This window comes from Eumetopias jubatus, unplaced genomic scaffold (assembly GCF_037043125.1).
Source record: "Eumetopias jubatus isolate StellerSeaLion01/CBP00866 unplaced genomic scaffold, mEumJub1_p1.0 scaffold_1, whole genome shotgun sequence".
NCBI classification, from domain to species: domain Eukaryota; kingdom Metazoa; phylum Chordata; class Mammalia; order Carnivora; family Otariidae; genus Eumetopias; species Eumetopias jubatus.
Genome location: NW_028274807.1, coordinates 167057221 through 167073150, shown reverse-complemented (window position 1 = coordinate 167073150; position 15930 = coordinate 167057221). Strand labels below are relative to the sequence as shown.

Sequence of the window (15930 nt, the reverse complement as noted above, 5' to 3'; positions counted from 1 at the left end):
CCCAGGCGCCCCAGTAATCATATTATTGATAATCATCTTGGTATTGTTATTTTAGAACTGTTAAAAATAAGACAACAGGCTCCAAATTGAGTTACTTACGTATGCTAAGCCCTACATAACCATACCAAGTCTTAACTTAATTACGGTTTTGGCTCTCCCAGGAAGGCTAATGAAAAAAAAAATTTTTTTTAATTTTATTTATTTATTTGAGAGAGAGAGAATGAGAGATAGAGAGCACGAGAGGGAAGAGGGTCAGAGGGAGAAGCAGACTCCCGGCTGAGCAGGGAGCCCGATGTGGGACTCGATCCCGGGACTCCAGGACCATGACCTGAGCTAAAGGCAGTGGCCCAACCAACTGAGCCACCCAGGCACCCCAGGGTAATGAAAAATTAAAGACACAAGAGATACCGAAGACAAAAGACTGTCAGACTGACATGACTCCTCCTACTTCCTCTAGTCTTCACCTGAGCGCTCAGTCTCTTAATCCTCTCTCTGAATTGCCTTTCCACTCTGAAGAGACTAAAAAAACCTTAAAGTCGGCGAAGTTTGTGTGGTCTTACAGCTTCAGCAGCTCCAACACCAGAAACCTAAAACACCTCTGTCACCAGCTTGCGCCCCCTGGCTGACCTGTACTGCGCACCTGCTTGTACCCACCAACCTTGTCCCACATTTTTCCTTAAGCTCTTCTTTCCAGTTTCTCTCTTAATTCAGGCGAAAGACCCAAGGGGCATAGCATCCTGTGATGGAAACCAAAACTACCCCTCAAGCAACAATGACTGCCAAAGAGCTCCTGCTGGCCCAGACCACCCAGACCAGTTTGAACTTAACCCCTGACTGATTCCTGTGCAGACAGACCATGGAGTGACCCATGGAGTGACGGACAGTTACCTTTACCTCATTATAATACTAAAATCTCTGCCCAGTGAGGAGCACAAGTTTCATTTATGTAACCTACAATATATATATGGGCATGTTTCCTTAAGGTGCACGCACCACCTTATGCCCACCTCTATATAGGATGACAAGGCTCCCCTATCTAAATATTCATCCTAACCTTAAATAAAAGATATCCATTCACCCTTGCTCAGGAAGTTATTCCCCGTAATCTCCTATTTGCTGCAAATAAACTTTCCTTGATGTGATAACTCCTGGTGTACTTTCTCTCTGTGACTTCACCAAGAAGCCAACTCACATTAGTTTGGTTACATCTGGGCACTCTTGTGGGAGCCCATCACCAAAATACTGACCCAGAATTCAGTGTCTCATTTGCACTCAGCCAGGACACTGGAAGAAAAGATTGTCCTCAAAGGTTTTATCTAATCCTTCCACACCAACTGTGAATGCCCCCACATCTACCTTCGAAGGAAGACCCCCCTCCCCTACAGGGTCCCTCCCAGGGTTGATGGGACTCCAAGAGATTCTCCAGTAAACTGATACCAGTTATTCCCTTAAAGAGCCAAGGGGAAACTAAAATTAAAATTAATGGAAAATCTTGCCAAATTCTGGTAGATACCAGGGCTACACTCTCTACTTTAAACCCCACTTGCTTTTAAAGGCTGCAGATGGGATCCTGGGAACACTGGCAGAAGCCTAAGGGTGAGAATTATCAGTGCAGGTCTCCTGGATCTCTTTGGAGCCTGGCTGAGAAAGGAAGGCACAATTACACATTGTCCCTTCCTTTCCCAGTCTAGACACTTGGAACTTGGTTTTGGGGTAACCATTGGTTAGCAACCATTTCTTTCCCAGGGACAGCTGTTGCCTTCTTGTTTGTTTTTTGTTTTTGTGGTGGGCAGCCAAGCAACGTTTATTGAGCAACAGCAAAGTGATAGTACAAAGCTCACGAGGAGGGAGGGGACCTGAGAAGGTTGCTACGGGAGTTTATAAGTCTAGGGGGATTTTATGGGCTTGTAGGCAGGCTGTTTTAATCTGATTAACCTTCCCTGCGCCTGTCATCCAACCAGGTTTTTTGTCACCTATCTATCACAGGGGAAAGGGTGGAGGGCTCCTTCCAGGTTGGAGTAAAATCCTTTTAAGAGTGATTTCCTCTTCAGGTGGGGCCCCTTGTCCCTGCCTGCCTGCTTTCCAACTGTCATGCATCATTTCCCCCTCTAAAGAGGTAACCCTAGACGACCGTAGCTACCTCCTGCTGGTCAGGGGCATTGGATGGAGCAGCAATCAAGGTTGCTCTCCTTCCGATCTATCAAAGGGTCCCCTGTAGATGTCTGGTTTGACCTCCATGTGAGGCTCCATCTGAGCCACCATTGGAATTAGTTGTCCTTAACGATGATGGATATCCCAGATGAGCCCCCATAAATGTTACAGGATTTTTTTTTCTCCGTTGGCGCGCACTACGAAGAGTGGAGAGGTAGACCAGACGGAGTAGTGGATGGCAGAGCAAGGTTTATTGAGCAATAGCAAAAGTGATAGTACAAGGCTCCCAAGGGGGAAGGGGACCCGAGAGGGTTACCCTTGTCTCAGTTTTTGTCCTGAGAACTTGGCTTGGCTTTCTGCCTGCTTAAGTTGTCACTTCTTGCAAGTGTAGGCAGCTCAATAGTCAGGTTGGAAGCCCAAAAATATGGTCAGACCAGAAATGTGGGTTGCAGCTAGGGTCATACCAACTGTTGCCAGCCCTTGAGGGGATTGTCTTAAGTCCTTCTTTTGGCAGTCTTTGGGAGTGACTCTGGACCTGGGGAGGGGAGTATCTTTCGCACCCTCTTTGGGGACACTTCTTGCATCCATGAGGTTGTTCAATACTTTGTCCTGGATGAAATTTACAAGAAGTTTCAAAGGATTTTTTAAGCAGCTCCAATTCTTTGAGGAATTAAAAACAACTGTCCTGAGTCTTTGCAAGAACCAAAAAAGCCCATCTATCCTTTTATCAACCTGAAAATCTTTACTATTCATCTCAAAAGGCTTGTAGGTATTGTAAAAATTCTGGGTTTAGGAAACAAAAGTCTTCTTTTGAGGAACTTGCATTCTTTCTCTGTGCCTTTGAGATATAAATGTTCTAAGTGGTCTTCTCTAGGAGCTGAGAACCATCTGTTTGAAATCCAAACCTTAGGGAGGTAATTCTTATCAAGGGGGGAAGGGAAAGGCTATTTGGAAACTAGGTGAAAAAAGTCTTAAAAGCTTTCTTCACAAATATTACTAAAAATTTTAAGTCATCTGAACAGGTAACCTTAACTCATTCCATCTCTCTGAAATACAGTTTGGATTCAACTTTTCTTTTCTTTTTAATTTTTATTTATTCATTTGAGACAGAGATACAGAGAGAGAGAGAGCATGAGCAGGGGGAGAGGCAGAGGGAGAGGCAGAAGCAGGCTCCCCGCTGAGCCAGGAGCCCAAGGTGGGGCTCAATCCCAGGACCCAGGGATCACGATCCGAGCTGAAGTCAGACGCTTAACATCTGAGCCACCCAGGCACCCCTCAACTTTTCTTTTATAATGTGAGTTTTGCATTATCATACTTGTCTCATGACTAAAATTTTTTTTAAAAGCTGCAAGATCTGTTTGCATATATATGGTTATGCATGTCTGTATGTTTGTTTGTTTTTAAGATTTTATTTATTTATTTGACAGAGACAGCGAGACAGGGAACACAAGCAGGGGAGCGGGAGAGGGAGAAGCAGGCTTCCCGCTGAGCAGGAAGCCCGATCCCAGGACCCTGGGATCATGACCTGAGCCGAAGGCAGACGCTTAACGACTGAGCCACCCAGGCACCCTGCATGTCTGTATGTTATAGATGTGTGATTTATCGACCTCTGGATGGTATTGCCAAAACTGATTTGTAGACTTCTATTTAATTGACTTAAAGAAAATCAAACATTTATATAAATCAAGTATACTCTCAGAAATATAGAAAACTAACCCAAATGTTTCTTTCTTTTAAAAATTTTATTTATTGGACGTCTGGGCGGCTTAGTCGATTGTCTGCCTTCGGCTCAGGTCATGATCCTGGAGTCCCGGGATTGAGTCCCGTATTGGGCTCCCTGCTAAGGCGGAGCCTGCTTCTCCCTCTGCCTGCCGCTCCCTCTGCTTGTGCTTGCTCTCTCTTGCTCTCTCTCTCTCTGGCAAATAAATAAAATCTTCAAAAAAAAGGGTAAAGATTTTATTTATTTATTTATTTGAGAGAGAAAGAGAGCACAAGCAGGGTGGAGGGGCAGAAGGAGAGGAATCCCAGGACCCTGAGATCATGACCTGAGCCGAAGTCAGATACTTAACCTACTGAGCAACCCAGTGCTCCTAACCCAAATGTTTCTCAAGTTCACATGATCTAGGTAACTTTGGGGAGGTTAAGCTAGTTTAAATTTGTTGGTTTAATTAAAACAGGCATGGCTTTAGAGTTATGAGCATTAAAAATAATGCAGACAGGGCGCCTGGGTGGCTCAGAGGGTTAAGCGTCTTGCCTTCGGCTCAGGTCATGATCCCAGGGTCCTGGGATCGAGTTCCGCATCGGGCTCCCTGCTCCTTGGGAGCCTGCTTCTCCCTCTGCTTCTCTCTCTCTCTCTCCCCCTCTGTCTCTCATGAATAAATAAATAAAATCTTAAAAATAAATAAATAAAAAAAATAAAAAATAAAAATAATGCAGACATACAATTTTTATTCTACCTAGGTTTACCAAAAGTCAAATAAGCTCATGTTATGTCTGTTACAGAACTTGTCAGTAAGATAACTGGGGCACCTGGATGGCTCAGTTGGTTAAGAATCCTCTTGATTTCAACTCAGGTCCTGATCTCAGGGTCGTGAGATCAAGCCCCATTTAGGATTCTCCCTGTGGCCTTCCCCCGACCCCCACTTGCACGTGCACACTCTCTCTCTTAAAAAAAAATAGGAAATCCTGCCATTTGCAACATGTATGGAGCTAGAGTATTATGCTAAGCAAAATAAGTCGGTCAGAAAAAGACAAATACCATATGATTTCACTCATGTAGAATTTAAGAAACAAAATAAACAAAGGAAATTAAAAAGTGAGGGGGATGGCAAACCAAGAAACAGACTGTTAACTGTAGAGAACAAACTGATGGTTGCCAGAGGAGAGGTTGGTGGGGGGGAAGAGTGAAATAGATAAAGGGGATTAAGGGTATACTTAGGATGATGAGCAGTGAGCAATGTATGGAATTGTTGAATCACTATACTGTATACCTGAAGCTAATTTCACACTGTATGTTAACTATACTGGAGCTAAAATTAAAAACTTAAAAAATAAATTTTAATATAAAATAAGTACAAAATAAGTATCTAATACAAAATAAGTATTTGGTTTTCTCTCTATTAAAAGGATAAAATTTTGGGGCACCTGGGGGGCTCAGTCGTTAAGCATCTGCCTTCGGCTCAGGTCATGATCTCAGGGTCCTGGGATCAAGCCCCACATCGGGCTCCCTGTTCTGTGGGGAGCCTGCTTCCCCCTCTCCCACTCCCCCTGCTCGTGTTCCCTTTCTTGCTGTGTCTCTCTGTGTCAAATAAATAAATAAAATCTTAAAAAAAAATAAAAGGATAAGGTTTGTTGGACTATTGGTCTTCTCTTAGTAAGAAATCACAAAGGTTTTTCTTTACCTTTTACATAAATCTACCTGGAAAGGAAAGATTTTGTGTCTTACCAAAATAATTTACTGTGCTTCATGTTGTCTCTATCAGGTCTTTGATTACTGAAGAAAACCTAGTCTTCTCAATATTAAAAGAGCTAAGGGTGTCTTGTTTTTAAACAACTATGTAACTTTCTGTATTTGCCTTTAAAGTCTTTGTCACTTTGATTAAATGGATTTTTTTCAAAATAAAGTTTTACCTGGGGTGCCTGGGTGGCTCAGTCAGTTGAGCATCGGACTCTTGGTTTTGGCTCAGATCATGATTTCGTGGGTCCTGAGATGGAGCCCCCTGTGGGGCTCCACATTCAGTGGAAGTCTGCTTGAAGATTCTCTCCCTCTGCCCCCTCCCGCCCCCGCTTGCATGCTATCGTGTACTCACTCTGTCTCAAATAAATAAATAAATCTTAAAAAAATATAAAGTTTTAATTATTTAAGTAATCTCTACACCCATTGTGGGGCTCAAACTCATGACCCAGAGATCAAGAGTCATATGCTCTTCTGACTGAGCCAGCCAAGCACCCCTAAATGGGTATTTTTGACAGACTTACCCCAAATCAAATTCTAAATGAATTTTTTTTAATCTTGAACTAACTTTGAGAATTTCAGAGGGTCCCTAGAACATCTCAAAAGATTTGTTCTTTCTCCCTATAAAAAGGGAAAATGTTAAACTAGGTTTATTTGATTTATTAAATTACAAAGGAAGCATGCCAAATAGGAAGTGATGTTTAATCTGCTTAGTTTATATTTGTATGGGTATTTTTTTTTTAAGATTTTATTTATTTGACAGAGACACAGCGAGAGATGGAACACAAGCACCGGGAGTGGGAGAGGGAGAAGCAGACTTCTCGCCTGGCAGGGAGGCCGATGTGGAGCTCGATCCCAGGACCTTGGGACCATGACCTGAGCCGAAGGCAGACGCTTAACGACTGAGCCACCCAGGCACCCCTGTATGGGTATGTTATTAACATACATGTTCCAGAACTTGTATAAAATTCCCTAAAATCTGATAGGCCCTGGCTTAATCAGTTAAAATTTCAGGTATTGGGGCGCCTGGGTGCTCAGTCCATTAAGCATCTGCCTTTAGCTCAGGTCATGATCCCAGGTTCTTGGGATTGATCCCCCATGTCAGGCTCCTGGCTTAGCAGGGAGTCTGCTTCTCCCTCTGCCCCTCCCCCTTCCTTAACCAACTGAGCCACCCAGTGGCCCTGGGAGCTGTTTTTAAAGGGGGAAGATGAGGAGGTGTGGCGGCATATGAAATTTTCCCTTTTTTGGTAACTGTTTCTGGTTGTAAGTAGCCCATTGGTTAGTTAGGGCCTATGGATATTTTGAGGTGTGTCACCTGGTGGGCCTGTCTGTATTCTGCCAGGGTGTCGCTGTGGTCCCTTTCTACATTCCATTGCTCAAGCCTATTTGCCTAAAAGCAGCCTCTACATTTTAGGATTCTTTTCTCCACCTTTTCCCTTCCCCTGACCTGTAAAGATAATGCCATTGTGCACATATCTCAGGCCATTACAAAGGAAGGTAAATCAATTGCTGGATTTGCTATGCTGCCCTGATAATCCTATAGTTCTTTCTGCTTGTGACTGATTTCTTCCTGATTTCCAATGCCTCAGTTTCTCTGGAACAAGCTTGCTGGATAAACACTTCTGGGGAAGTGGAGACATAGTTACATGAAATACACAAAATACATAAGTCAACTGGCTTAAAGAAATATTCTCAGTATTCTAGCTGGTTTGGATCATGGATATTTTTTTGTTGGTAATAATTATTACTGTCTCCCTATACGCTACATTTTCTCAAAAGTTTTATTTTTTTTAAAGATTTTATTTATTTATTTGACAGAGAGAGACACAGCGAGAGAGGGAATACAAGCAGTGGGAGTGGGAGAGGGAGAAGCAGGCTTCCCACCAAGCAGGGAGCCCGATGCAGGGCTCGATCCCAGGACCTGGAATCATGACCTGAGCCGAAGGCAGATGCTTAATGACTGAGCCACCCAGGCGCCCCTCTCAAAAGTTTTAAATGAATGTGTGCAACTGTTGATCATCCAACATATGATTTCTCTCCAACTGGAACGACAACAGAGAACTGAAGAACATAACCAGTTCCAAGGATATAATCCTGATTATCATCTCTTTTGAATACTATACTGAGACCTGAAGAGACAATGGTAACTGAGAGTCACACTGATACTGAATTTTTTTTTAATATTTTATTTATTTATTTGACAGAGAAAGACACAGCGAGAGGGAACACCAGCAGGGGGAGTGGGAGAGGGAGAAGCAGACTCCCCACTGAGCAGGGAGCCTGATGTGGGGCTCTATCCCAGGACCCTGAGATCATGACCTGAGCTGAAGGCAGACGCTAATGACTGAGCCACCCAGGCGCCCCCAATACTGATTTTTTTTAAAAAATCGAACCATTCAAGAGAATGATCAAAAAGGGGAATGGGTGAAATAAATTTTTAGTCCCAAGATAGAGCCATTCCTGACTATCAGGTTAACAAACTGAAACTCAGATAACTTGTAAATGCTCTGCTTGACCAGAAACACAGTAGCTTTAGTCAGCCAACCCCCAAACACCAAGCCTGAAAGAGGACTTCAACTATCTTCATTGTGACTTCAAACTTTCGAATTGATTAAGTTCTTCCTTCCAGCTTATTTCTTAACTTTCAAGCAAAAGATCTTGCTGGCAAAGTATCAGGTGGTGGGAACCAAAACTATCTCCTCAAGCAGTAAGGACTGCCCTAGCCAGCCAGACCTCACCCATGACAATGACTGACCACACCTTTACTGCCTTAGGTACCCAATGACCTTCGTCCCACATTTTCCTTATATAAAACTGAAAGTATTTTTTGGCATTTTGGAGTCTTTGAGGTGCTAGTCGGCTCTATTCCTTGTGTTGGCCTCACTGAAATAAATTCTCTTGTTTCACTACCACTTGTTGCTCTGCCTTTGGGTTTTGTCAGCATTAAGCGGGGGAACCTAATCGGTCTGGGACCGCCCCCAGAGTCTGGTGCTCTTGCATCCCTATGCCCGGGCTACCAGCCAACTCTGGGCTCTATACTTACTTCCTTGTTCCTTATTCATTTTCGATTTTTTTCTCTTCCTCGTCCCTTATTCTTTATCCTATAAAAGCTTCCTGTCTCCTGCCCCATTTTGCAGTTCTCTGGACCCTTGGGACCAGACTGCCTGCTTCAGGAGGTATTAAATAAAGTTTGTTTTTATCACCTGTTAAAAAGAAACAATAGGCCCCAAATGGAGTCAATTTTGCTAAGCACCATCAAGACTTAAAACCTAACCTAGTTGCAGTTTCAGCCTCTCCCAGGAGTGTAATTTTAAACCCAATTATTCAGGAATTTACTGATCAGCACTAGTGAGGTAATCTGCACTTTAATAAGACCCCCTGTCTGCCCCTAAGGAAAGGTAAACTGATGAATGAGCCAGTCTTTTAACTTCCTTGTCCTACCTTCTGACTATGAAATCCTTCCATTTTTTTTTACAGTTCCCCGGAGGTCCTTTCTATTTGCTACCTTGGATGCTGCTGGGTTCATGAACAGTTGATTAAAGCCAAATTTCCTTGAATTTCTTTTAACACACCTAAATTGTCTTTAAAAAAATCATTTTGTAACACTACTAATCTGTTAGAGATAAATGCTGAAATATTCACAGATGAAATAATGAGATTTGCTTTAAAATTATTCTACTGGCTGGGGTAAAGACTGATTAAACAAGATAGATTGGCATATGTTTATTATTGTTAAAATGGACTAATGGATATATGAGGGGGGTCATTATACTATTCTCTCCACTTCTGTGAATGTTTGAAATGTTCCATTAACAGAAAAATAATGGTGCTTTTCAATCACAGAATTTCAACATAGTTATGACTTCCCTTTCCTTCTTTGATAACACGGGTTGACTATAGGAGCATTATAATCATAGGGACGTTGTGAGGAGTAGTGTAAAAAAAAGTGCCTTATGAAACGCTGTTTTATTTTTACTATTACTACTATGATTGCCAACACTAATTAGTTGCCTCCAAGCATTCCTTCCTCCTCTCTCTGTAATGGTTTATTCCACTCTTCCTCCGGTTATTTCCCATAGTTCCTTCCTCCTAGTTCCCGCACTAACACCCCTCCCGCAGCCCCAATGGTTTAGCCCGGCTTCCCCAGGGGAAACCCCGAGGGGCGGAGCAAGAGTTATCTGCGAGTAGCCCCGCTCCCTCTCCCTAGACCTTTTGGATCGCTCCACATTTGGGGTGGGTCGGTAATCACGGGGGCAGGGCGCGAGTCCCGGGCTCCGATTGGTCAGGGCCGAAGTAAACATCCGGCAGGGTGGGGCGGGGCCGGAAGTGGAAAGGGAAGGCGCCTGCTGAGGCTTTTCCGGAGGTTCCGGACTCGGAGTTGGTGCCTCCAGGTGCCATGGGCAGGGCTGAGGCGCGCTGAGGGGGACGCCGGGTGCTGAAGGGGACGCGGGGCTGGGCCATGGCGGGTGCTAGGGCCGCCGCCGCCGCCTCGGGGGGGCCGTCGGCTTCTTCGGGCAACCCGCCGCCGCAGGAGCCGGGGCTTGGGGAGCTGCTGGAGGAGTTCTCCCGGACTCAGTACCGGGCCAAGGACTGCAGCGGGACGGGCGGCTCTAAGGTGAGTTTGGAGGTGTAATGAGCACAAAGAGAACTCCTTGGCTTGAAAAGTTACAGAGGAAAGCGGAGGTCAGGGGTCAGAGGAAAGAGAGGGAAGTTCCCAGGGTCTGGACCCGGAGGGTAAGGGTCGGGTTCAAAAACCGAAAAAGGAAGAACTGGGGTCAGAAGAAGCCAAGGAAGGACGTCCTTTGGTTTGAGACAAGGCGTTTGGAGGTCAGGGATCAGAGCTGAGGGACCATGTTCAGACATTAGAGAGGGAAAGCTGAGGAGGATTCTTCCTGTGCATCAGGTGTGGGTACAAAAGCCTCAGGTTGAGATGATACAAAAAAGTATAGAGGATTGCTCCAAGTCAGAGGTCAGAATGGAACCAAGACATGGGCCGAATGTGTTGCTTCCTTTAAAGCCTTAGCGTAACTTTAGGCCCATCCTTTTCCTTCCCCTACAGATAGGAAAACAGCCCACACTCCCTCTATTCCTTTAAAAAGTAAGTTTCAGTTCCTTTTTTCTACCCTTGGGATTCCCTTCAGTCTCCTTATTGCCAGACCTGGAAGGTATCCAGCCTGGTAAGGCCATTCCCATCCTAGGCACTGTTTGGCAGTCAACTGGGAATCTTGCGGATCCTCCTAGCTCTTATTCCCCATGTGCTTTTGGCAGGTTTAGCATCAGGCTTTCCAGTGGGATTCTGTTCCATTCTGGGCCATGAAACTCTGGTTTGGCTCCAGGGGTATTACTTGCTGGAACATACTGCAGTTGGCATCCTGCTACTCTCTGGAGTAGCCTAGGGAAGACTTAAGTAATGATGGGATTTCCCACTCTCCAAACAACCAAGTGGTTTTCAGAGCTTAGCCTGAGGACCACCTGTTTGAGCATTGTCTGGGATCCTTGTTAAAAATAAGGTTCCTTGATCCCATCCAGTTCTACTGAGTCAGAATTTCTGAAGGTGGGAACCTGGAATTTGCATTTTTTAATAGGCTTCTTAATGATACTCATGCATCTTAAAATTTGAGAATTCCTAGTTTAAGCCACTATGAGTTTTCCCATTGGTCTTTTGAGTGGCTGTGGAGGGTCAGTGGTTTGCTGAGCCCCTCTTCCATCTTACACCTCTAAAGATTAGGGTTGTCTTAAGTTAACCTGACTTTCACTGCAGCTGGCCTTAAAGCCTCTCCAGGCTTCCTGATCTCTTGTAGACTTCTCAAGATAATTACACGTCTTATGCCTTTTTTCTAGTGGACCTTTCCCTGAACTGAACTAAGTAAGAGCAATTTTAAGGGGAGCTCATCCTTTTATTTGATAAATAAATAGAGTGTGGGGAGACAGCCTTGTCTGTAGCTTTTACTCATTACACTAACTAGAGTGTCTAGGTACTTGTCTGTGGCTAGAGAATGGGGAGTAATCTGGAGCCAGGGGAAGATAATGGATTAATGTTAAAGTAACCTAGAGCAAGAGTTCTTAATATTTTATGGATTGTGGACCACCTTGAAAATCTAATGAAAATTGTAGCCCTTTCCTTCAAATGCTTAACAGTTTCGCTGCAACATTAAGGGGTTCAGAGACCTCCCAAAACATAACCACATATAGGTTAATGAAGTATACATCTAGGGCCTGTGTCCCAGCAAAGTGTCTCTTCCTGGCATTGAATAATAATCACAGAGGCACATGTCATTCCCAGTGACCTCTGCAGGTCCCGAGCTGCCTAATTCTCATACTCAGAATCCCAGAATCTTCTTTATGCTCAGGTCTCCTCCTCTGTGCAGGTTGAGCGCATTGAGAAGAGATGTCTGGAGCTGTTTGGCCGAGACTACTGTTACAGTGTGATCCAAAATGTGAATGGGGATATCTGTGGCCACTACCCCCAGCACATCGTGTTCCTGGAGTATGAAAGTTCTGAGAAGGAGAAAGACACGTGAGCATCATGTAACTAGAGTGTGCCTGTCTGGGGAGGCTCCGACAGCTCATCTCCAGAGTCAGGAAGTCTGCAACTGGGCGGGGAACTGGGCGGGGTAGGGTAGACTCACTTTCCCCAGGTATGAAACCTTATCGGACTCTTTGTTCCTTTCAGGATTTGGTAAGTTAGATTTGACAAAGTAGCATGGCATAGAATGAGCAGTTGGAAGTCACAATCCTGGACTTTTGTTTCTCCTCCACCCTAGGGCCCACTAACCTAAGACAGCTTACATCACACCTCACCATTCTGAACCTTAGTGTCCTTTTTTAAGAGAATGGGGTGGGAGCTGTGCTGTGTTGTTGACATTCTTAAGAGCACTTAACCATTTATAGGGCTTAAGAGCCTGAGGTCTGGGGTCAGACTGCTTTGAGTTTACGTGCTGGCTGTGTAAGTTACTTGGGCAAATTATGTAATCTCCTTTGTCTCTTGGTTTTCTCATTGGTAAGTTTCTGTCTGTTTAGAAAAGTGGCTAGTGCAATCCCAGATGATAAATGGGGCTATTACAAGCCTGGCATGTTTATTGTAAGAACTAGAAGTAAGAGCTACCATTTATTGAGGGCCTACCAAGGCCCGAGTGCTTTCTCTGGGTAAAAACAGGTCATACACGAGCATATATAAAGCACCCAGCACAGGATACAACCAAAGGTCGCCAGTAAATGGTGGCACTTGTTTGACTCTAATAAATCATGACAGCATGGAGGCTCCAGGAAATGCTTTATGTTGATTTCAGTTTGTTCCCCTAGTCTCCGTGCTTGCTGCTGATTTTAAGAGAATCCAGGAGCTGTTGTCCACAGTATCTGTGAAAGCATGGCCCTGTAGATGCGATGTTATGATGAGTGCAGCAGGCCCTCACTATTGAAGTGTGCCCATCAGGAACCTGCTAGAGACTCTGAATCTCTGGCTCCAGAGCCACTGAATCAAAATCACAGCCTAACACGATGCCCTAGTGATTCATATACACATTAAGATTTAGGAAGTGCTACTGCAGACAAACCAGGGAGAATGGTTAATTCTGCCTGGAGTGTGTGTGTTTAGGAAGAGCCCGTGGTAGAGGTCCTCTTCAGTGGGAACTGGAAAGATGAGTAGCAGACCTGACATGTCCTAAAAGACCAATTTATATATGGTCTCGATCATATGGGCAAAGAGTGTGGACTTGTGGGTGTTAGTGGTTTTATTGTGCTAGTATCCCCTGAGCACTCATTAAAATCACAGATTTTAGGGTCCCTGAATCAGAATTTCCAGAATCTGCATTCTTTGAGAGCTCTCTAGATGAGTCTTAATATACTGTATAGCCTCAGGAACACTGCTAGAGGCCACAGGGAGCCAGAGAATGCTTTGCAGCAGAGGAATAACCAGGTGAGAGGAGTCTAAGGACTAAGCCTTAGATTCCTTATCTGTAAAATGTAATTTCTCTTAAGTGTGCCATCTCATGAGGTTGTGGTGGGGTTCACTGAGAAAAAGGAAGGTATTAGGAAAACAAATTGTATGTAGATCATAGAAATTATATCATATCCTCAGTCATATAACTTAAGAACTCCAGGGATCTCTGACCCTAAAGATTTGGGTTTTGTTAAGGCTCCATTATATTATGGTTTCTATCTCTTCTTAACTTCTTCCAGAATTAGTTAGGTAGACTCAACATCTAAAAGCCCTTAGCTACAGTTTCTGAACAAGATCTTTTTTTCCTTGCCCTTGCCCTCCCCTCCACCCTCTTCAGTGCTGGCTGATGGTTTTATCTTGGTGCCCCAATGGCATTCTGCTATTAAGCTAAGCTTTAGTCAAGATGGTGCTGCTTCAGCTAGACTGTGAGCGAATCACCTGCACTTTTAGTGACAACACAAAATCTGACTCAGTAGTCTGGAGTGGGGCCCGAGCTTCTGCATTTTCTCACAAGCTCCCAGGTGATGCCACCCCACCCTGCAGTAGAAGTACATTAAGGAACTCTGTCTTGGTTGCCCCACAGCAGCTTTTCCTGGAAGGAAACCAGCGCAGTGCTGATGGCAGTCGAGCCCTTAAAGAAGGGGAAATGAACGTTTGCCGAGGGCCTAATGTTTGCCAGGTGTTAGAGTTTCACGCACTAGCTCCCTCAAGCCTTGCAACTACCCAGTGAAGTAGATGGTATCACTTCCATTGTCCCGGAGAGAAAGTGACAACCCAGGAAAGTAACTTGGCTTTCCCGAAGACCACAGAAGTAGTAAGCAGGGTGGGTTTAAAATCCGGGTCTTTCCTCACTCTGCTCCATGGGTCTCTCTGCCTTTTCTTTCTGTCATCACCACAGTTCTTCCACCAGCAGGGCCGCACCTTCTAGGCCAGGGCCACGGTGGTGTGTTCGTCACCCTAGAGGAGTTACTGAACTTTGTTTTTACTTTTTACTTCTTGTAAGGCCTTGAAGTAACTCTGAGTGGGCAGTGCCTTTCAGTTGAAGAGAAAGGAGTATATGCATGTTTAGGTGGGAAGAAACAGAACTTTTTGCTTCTTTTTATTTTTTTAAGATTTTGTTTATTTATTTGACAGAGAGAGACAAGTGAGAGGGAACACAAGCAGGGGGAGTGGGAGAGGGAGTACAGGCTTCCCGCAAAGCAGGGAGCCTGATGTGGGGCTCGATCCCAGAACCCTGGGACCGTGACCTGAGCCGAAGGCAGATGCTTAACAACTGAGCCACCCAGGCGCCCCAAACTTTTTGCTTCTTTACATACCTGGCTTTGGTGTTAATAGGACAGTAATTAGACCACATTACACAGGGTAGAACTGGATTTAGGAAGTGGTTTAGTTCTGTTAATCCACCTCCCCAGTTTAGCCCATCATCTGGGAATAGAAGTCTGGATAGGGATCTCTGAACAGCCAAGACATGTGTTTGTCAACAAGTGTTCATTGAGCTGCTGCCATATGGCAGTCCCCAAGGATCCAGTTGGAAGTCCTACCAGATAAAGTCCCTGCCCTTAGGTCTTTTGGGTAACACAGACCAATAAAGAAGCAATGACTGTGTAACAAGAACCAGAATTATGGGAAGTACAGATGAGGCACTGGGGGATAGTGGTTAAGTTCTGTACCTAATTCCAACACGGGAGGGACTGAGGGGTCCCCCACACCATCAGTTCTTGGACACGAGCTGGGCGTCCTACGATTCAGCTCAATTCTGACGCTATCTACACAGAGATAGCATCAGATTCCACAGGTTAATAGCTCAGTCCCACAAGACAAACGTAAATACACAAGCCTGCGTTTATTCATTCAAATCTGAGTATCATGTGCCAGACGTAGCTCAGTGCTTAGCACCGTAAGAAAAAGATCTTAAGGCCAAGAGATAATAAAAATAAAAGCAGGAACTATGAGAATGGAAGCTGAATTGGTTCTTTGAGTAGGGGAACTAGCAAAACAAATCACCACCTAGCCTGACCAGAAAAAGTATGCCACTTCTACATTAAAAGACTGCCCACAGCCCCTAAGAGGGAAATACTGGCATGTTTTCCATCTTGGTTTTATGGAGTTTGCCGAATGGAAGCTCTCAACCTGGGAGAATCACAGTTTGAAGGCATTTAGAACTTGGAGGGAGCTGCTAGTGTGACTAAGTGAGATCCTGTTGTAATAGATGGTGCTGATCAGTTCTGTGAAAATGGCCTGGGGCCACCAAAAGGCAAGAGGAAGACTACTATGGACAGTATTGTATGTGCTGTTTCATATTCTCCTGGCATCTGAGTTGAATTAGGAGATTATTTTGTACTAAGGTGCCTTTTTTTTTATTTTATTTATTTATTTATTTGACAGA

At 44.5% G+C, this 15930-nt stretch overlaps 1 protein-coding gene across 5 annotated transcripts in view; it reads left to right on the top strand.

The window, feature by feature from the left end:
- The first annotated feature begins 9941 nt into the window (after window positions 1-9941).
- The window catches only part of MTMR14 (myotubularin related protein 14), a 45884-nt gene continuing 39895 nt past the window's right edge, over window positions 9942-15930 (top strand). For 4 of the 5 annotated variants that reach the window (XM_088027423.1, XM_028101823.2, XM_028101822.2 and 1 more), the window contains exons 1-2: window positions 9942-10220; window positions 11974-12122. In XM_088027423.1, coding sequence (XP_087883549.1) covers window positions 10065-10220; window positions 11974-12122 — 305 coding nt within the window. In that variant the 5' untranslated portion in view covers window positions 9942-10064. The remainder of the gene's footprint in view (window positions 10221-11973; window positions 12123-15930) is intronic. The other variant, XM_028101824.2, reaches the window with a different exon arrangement.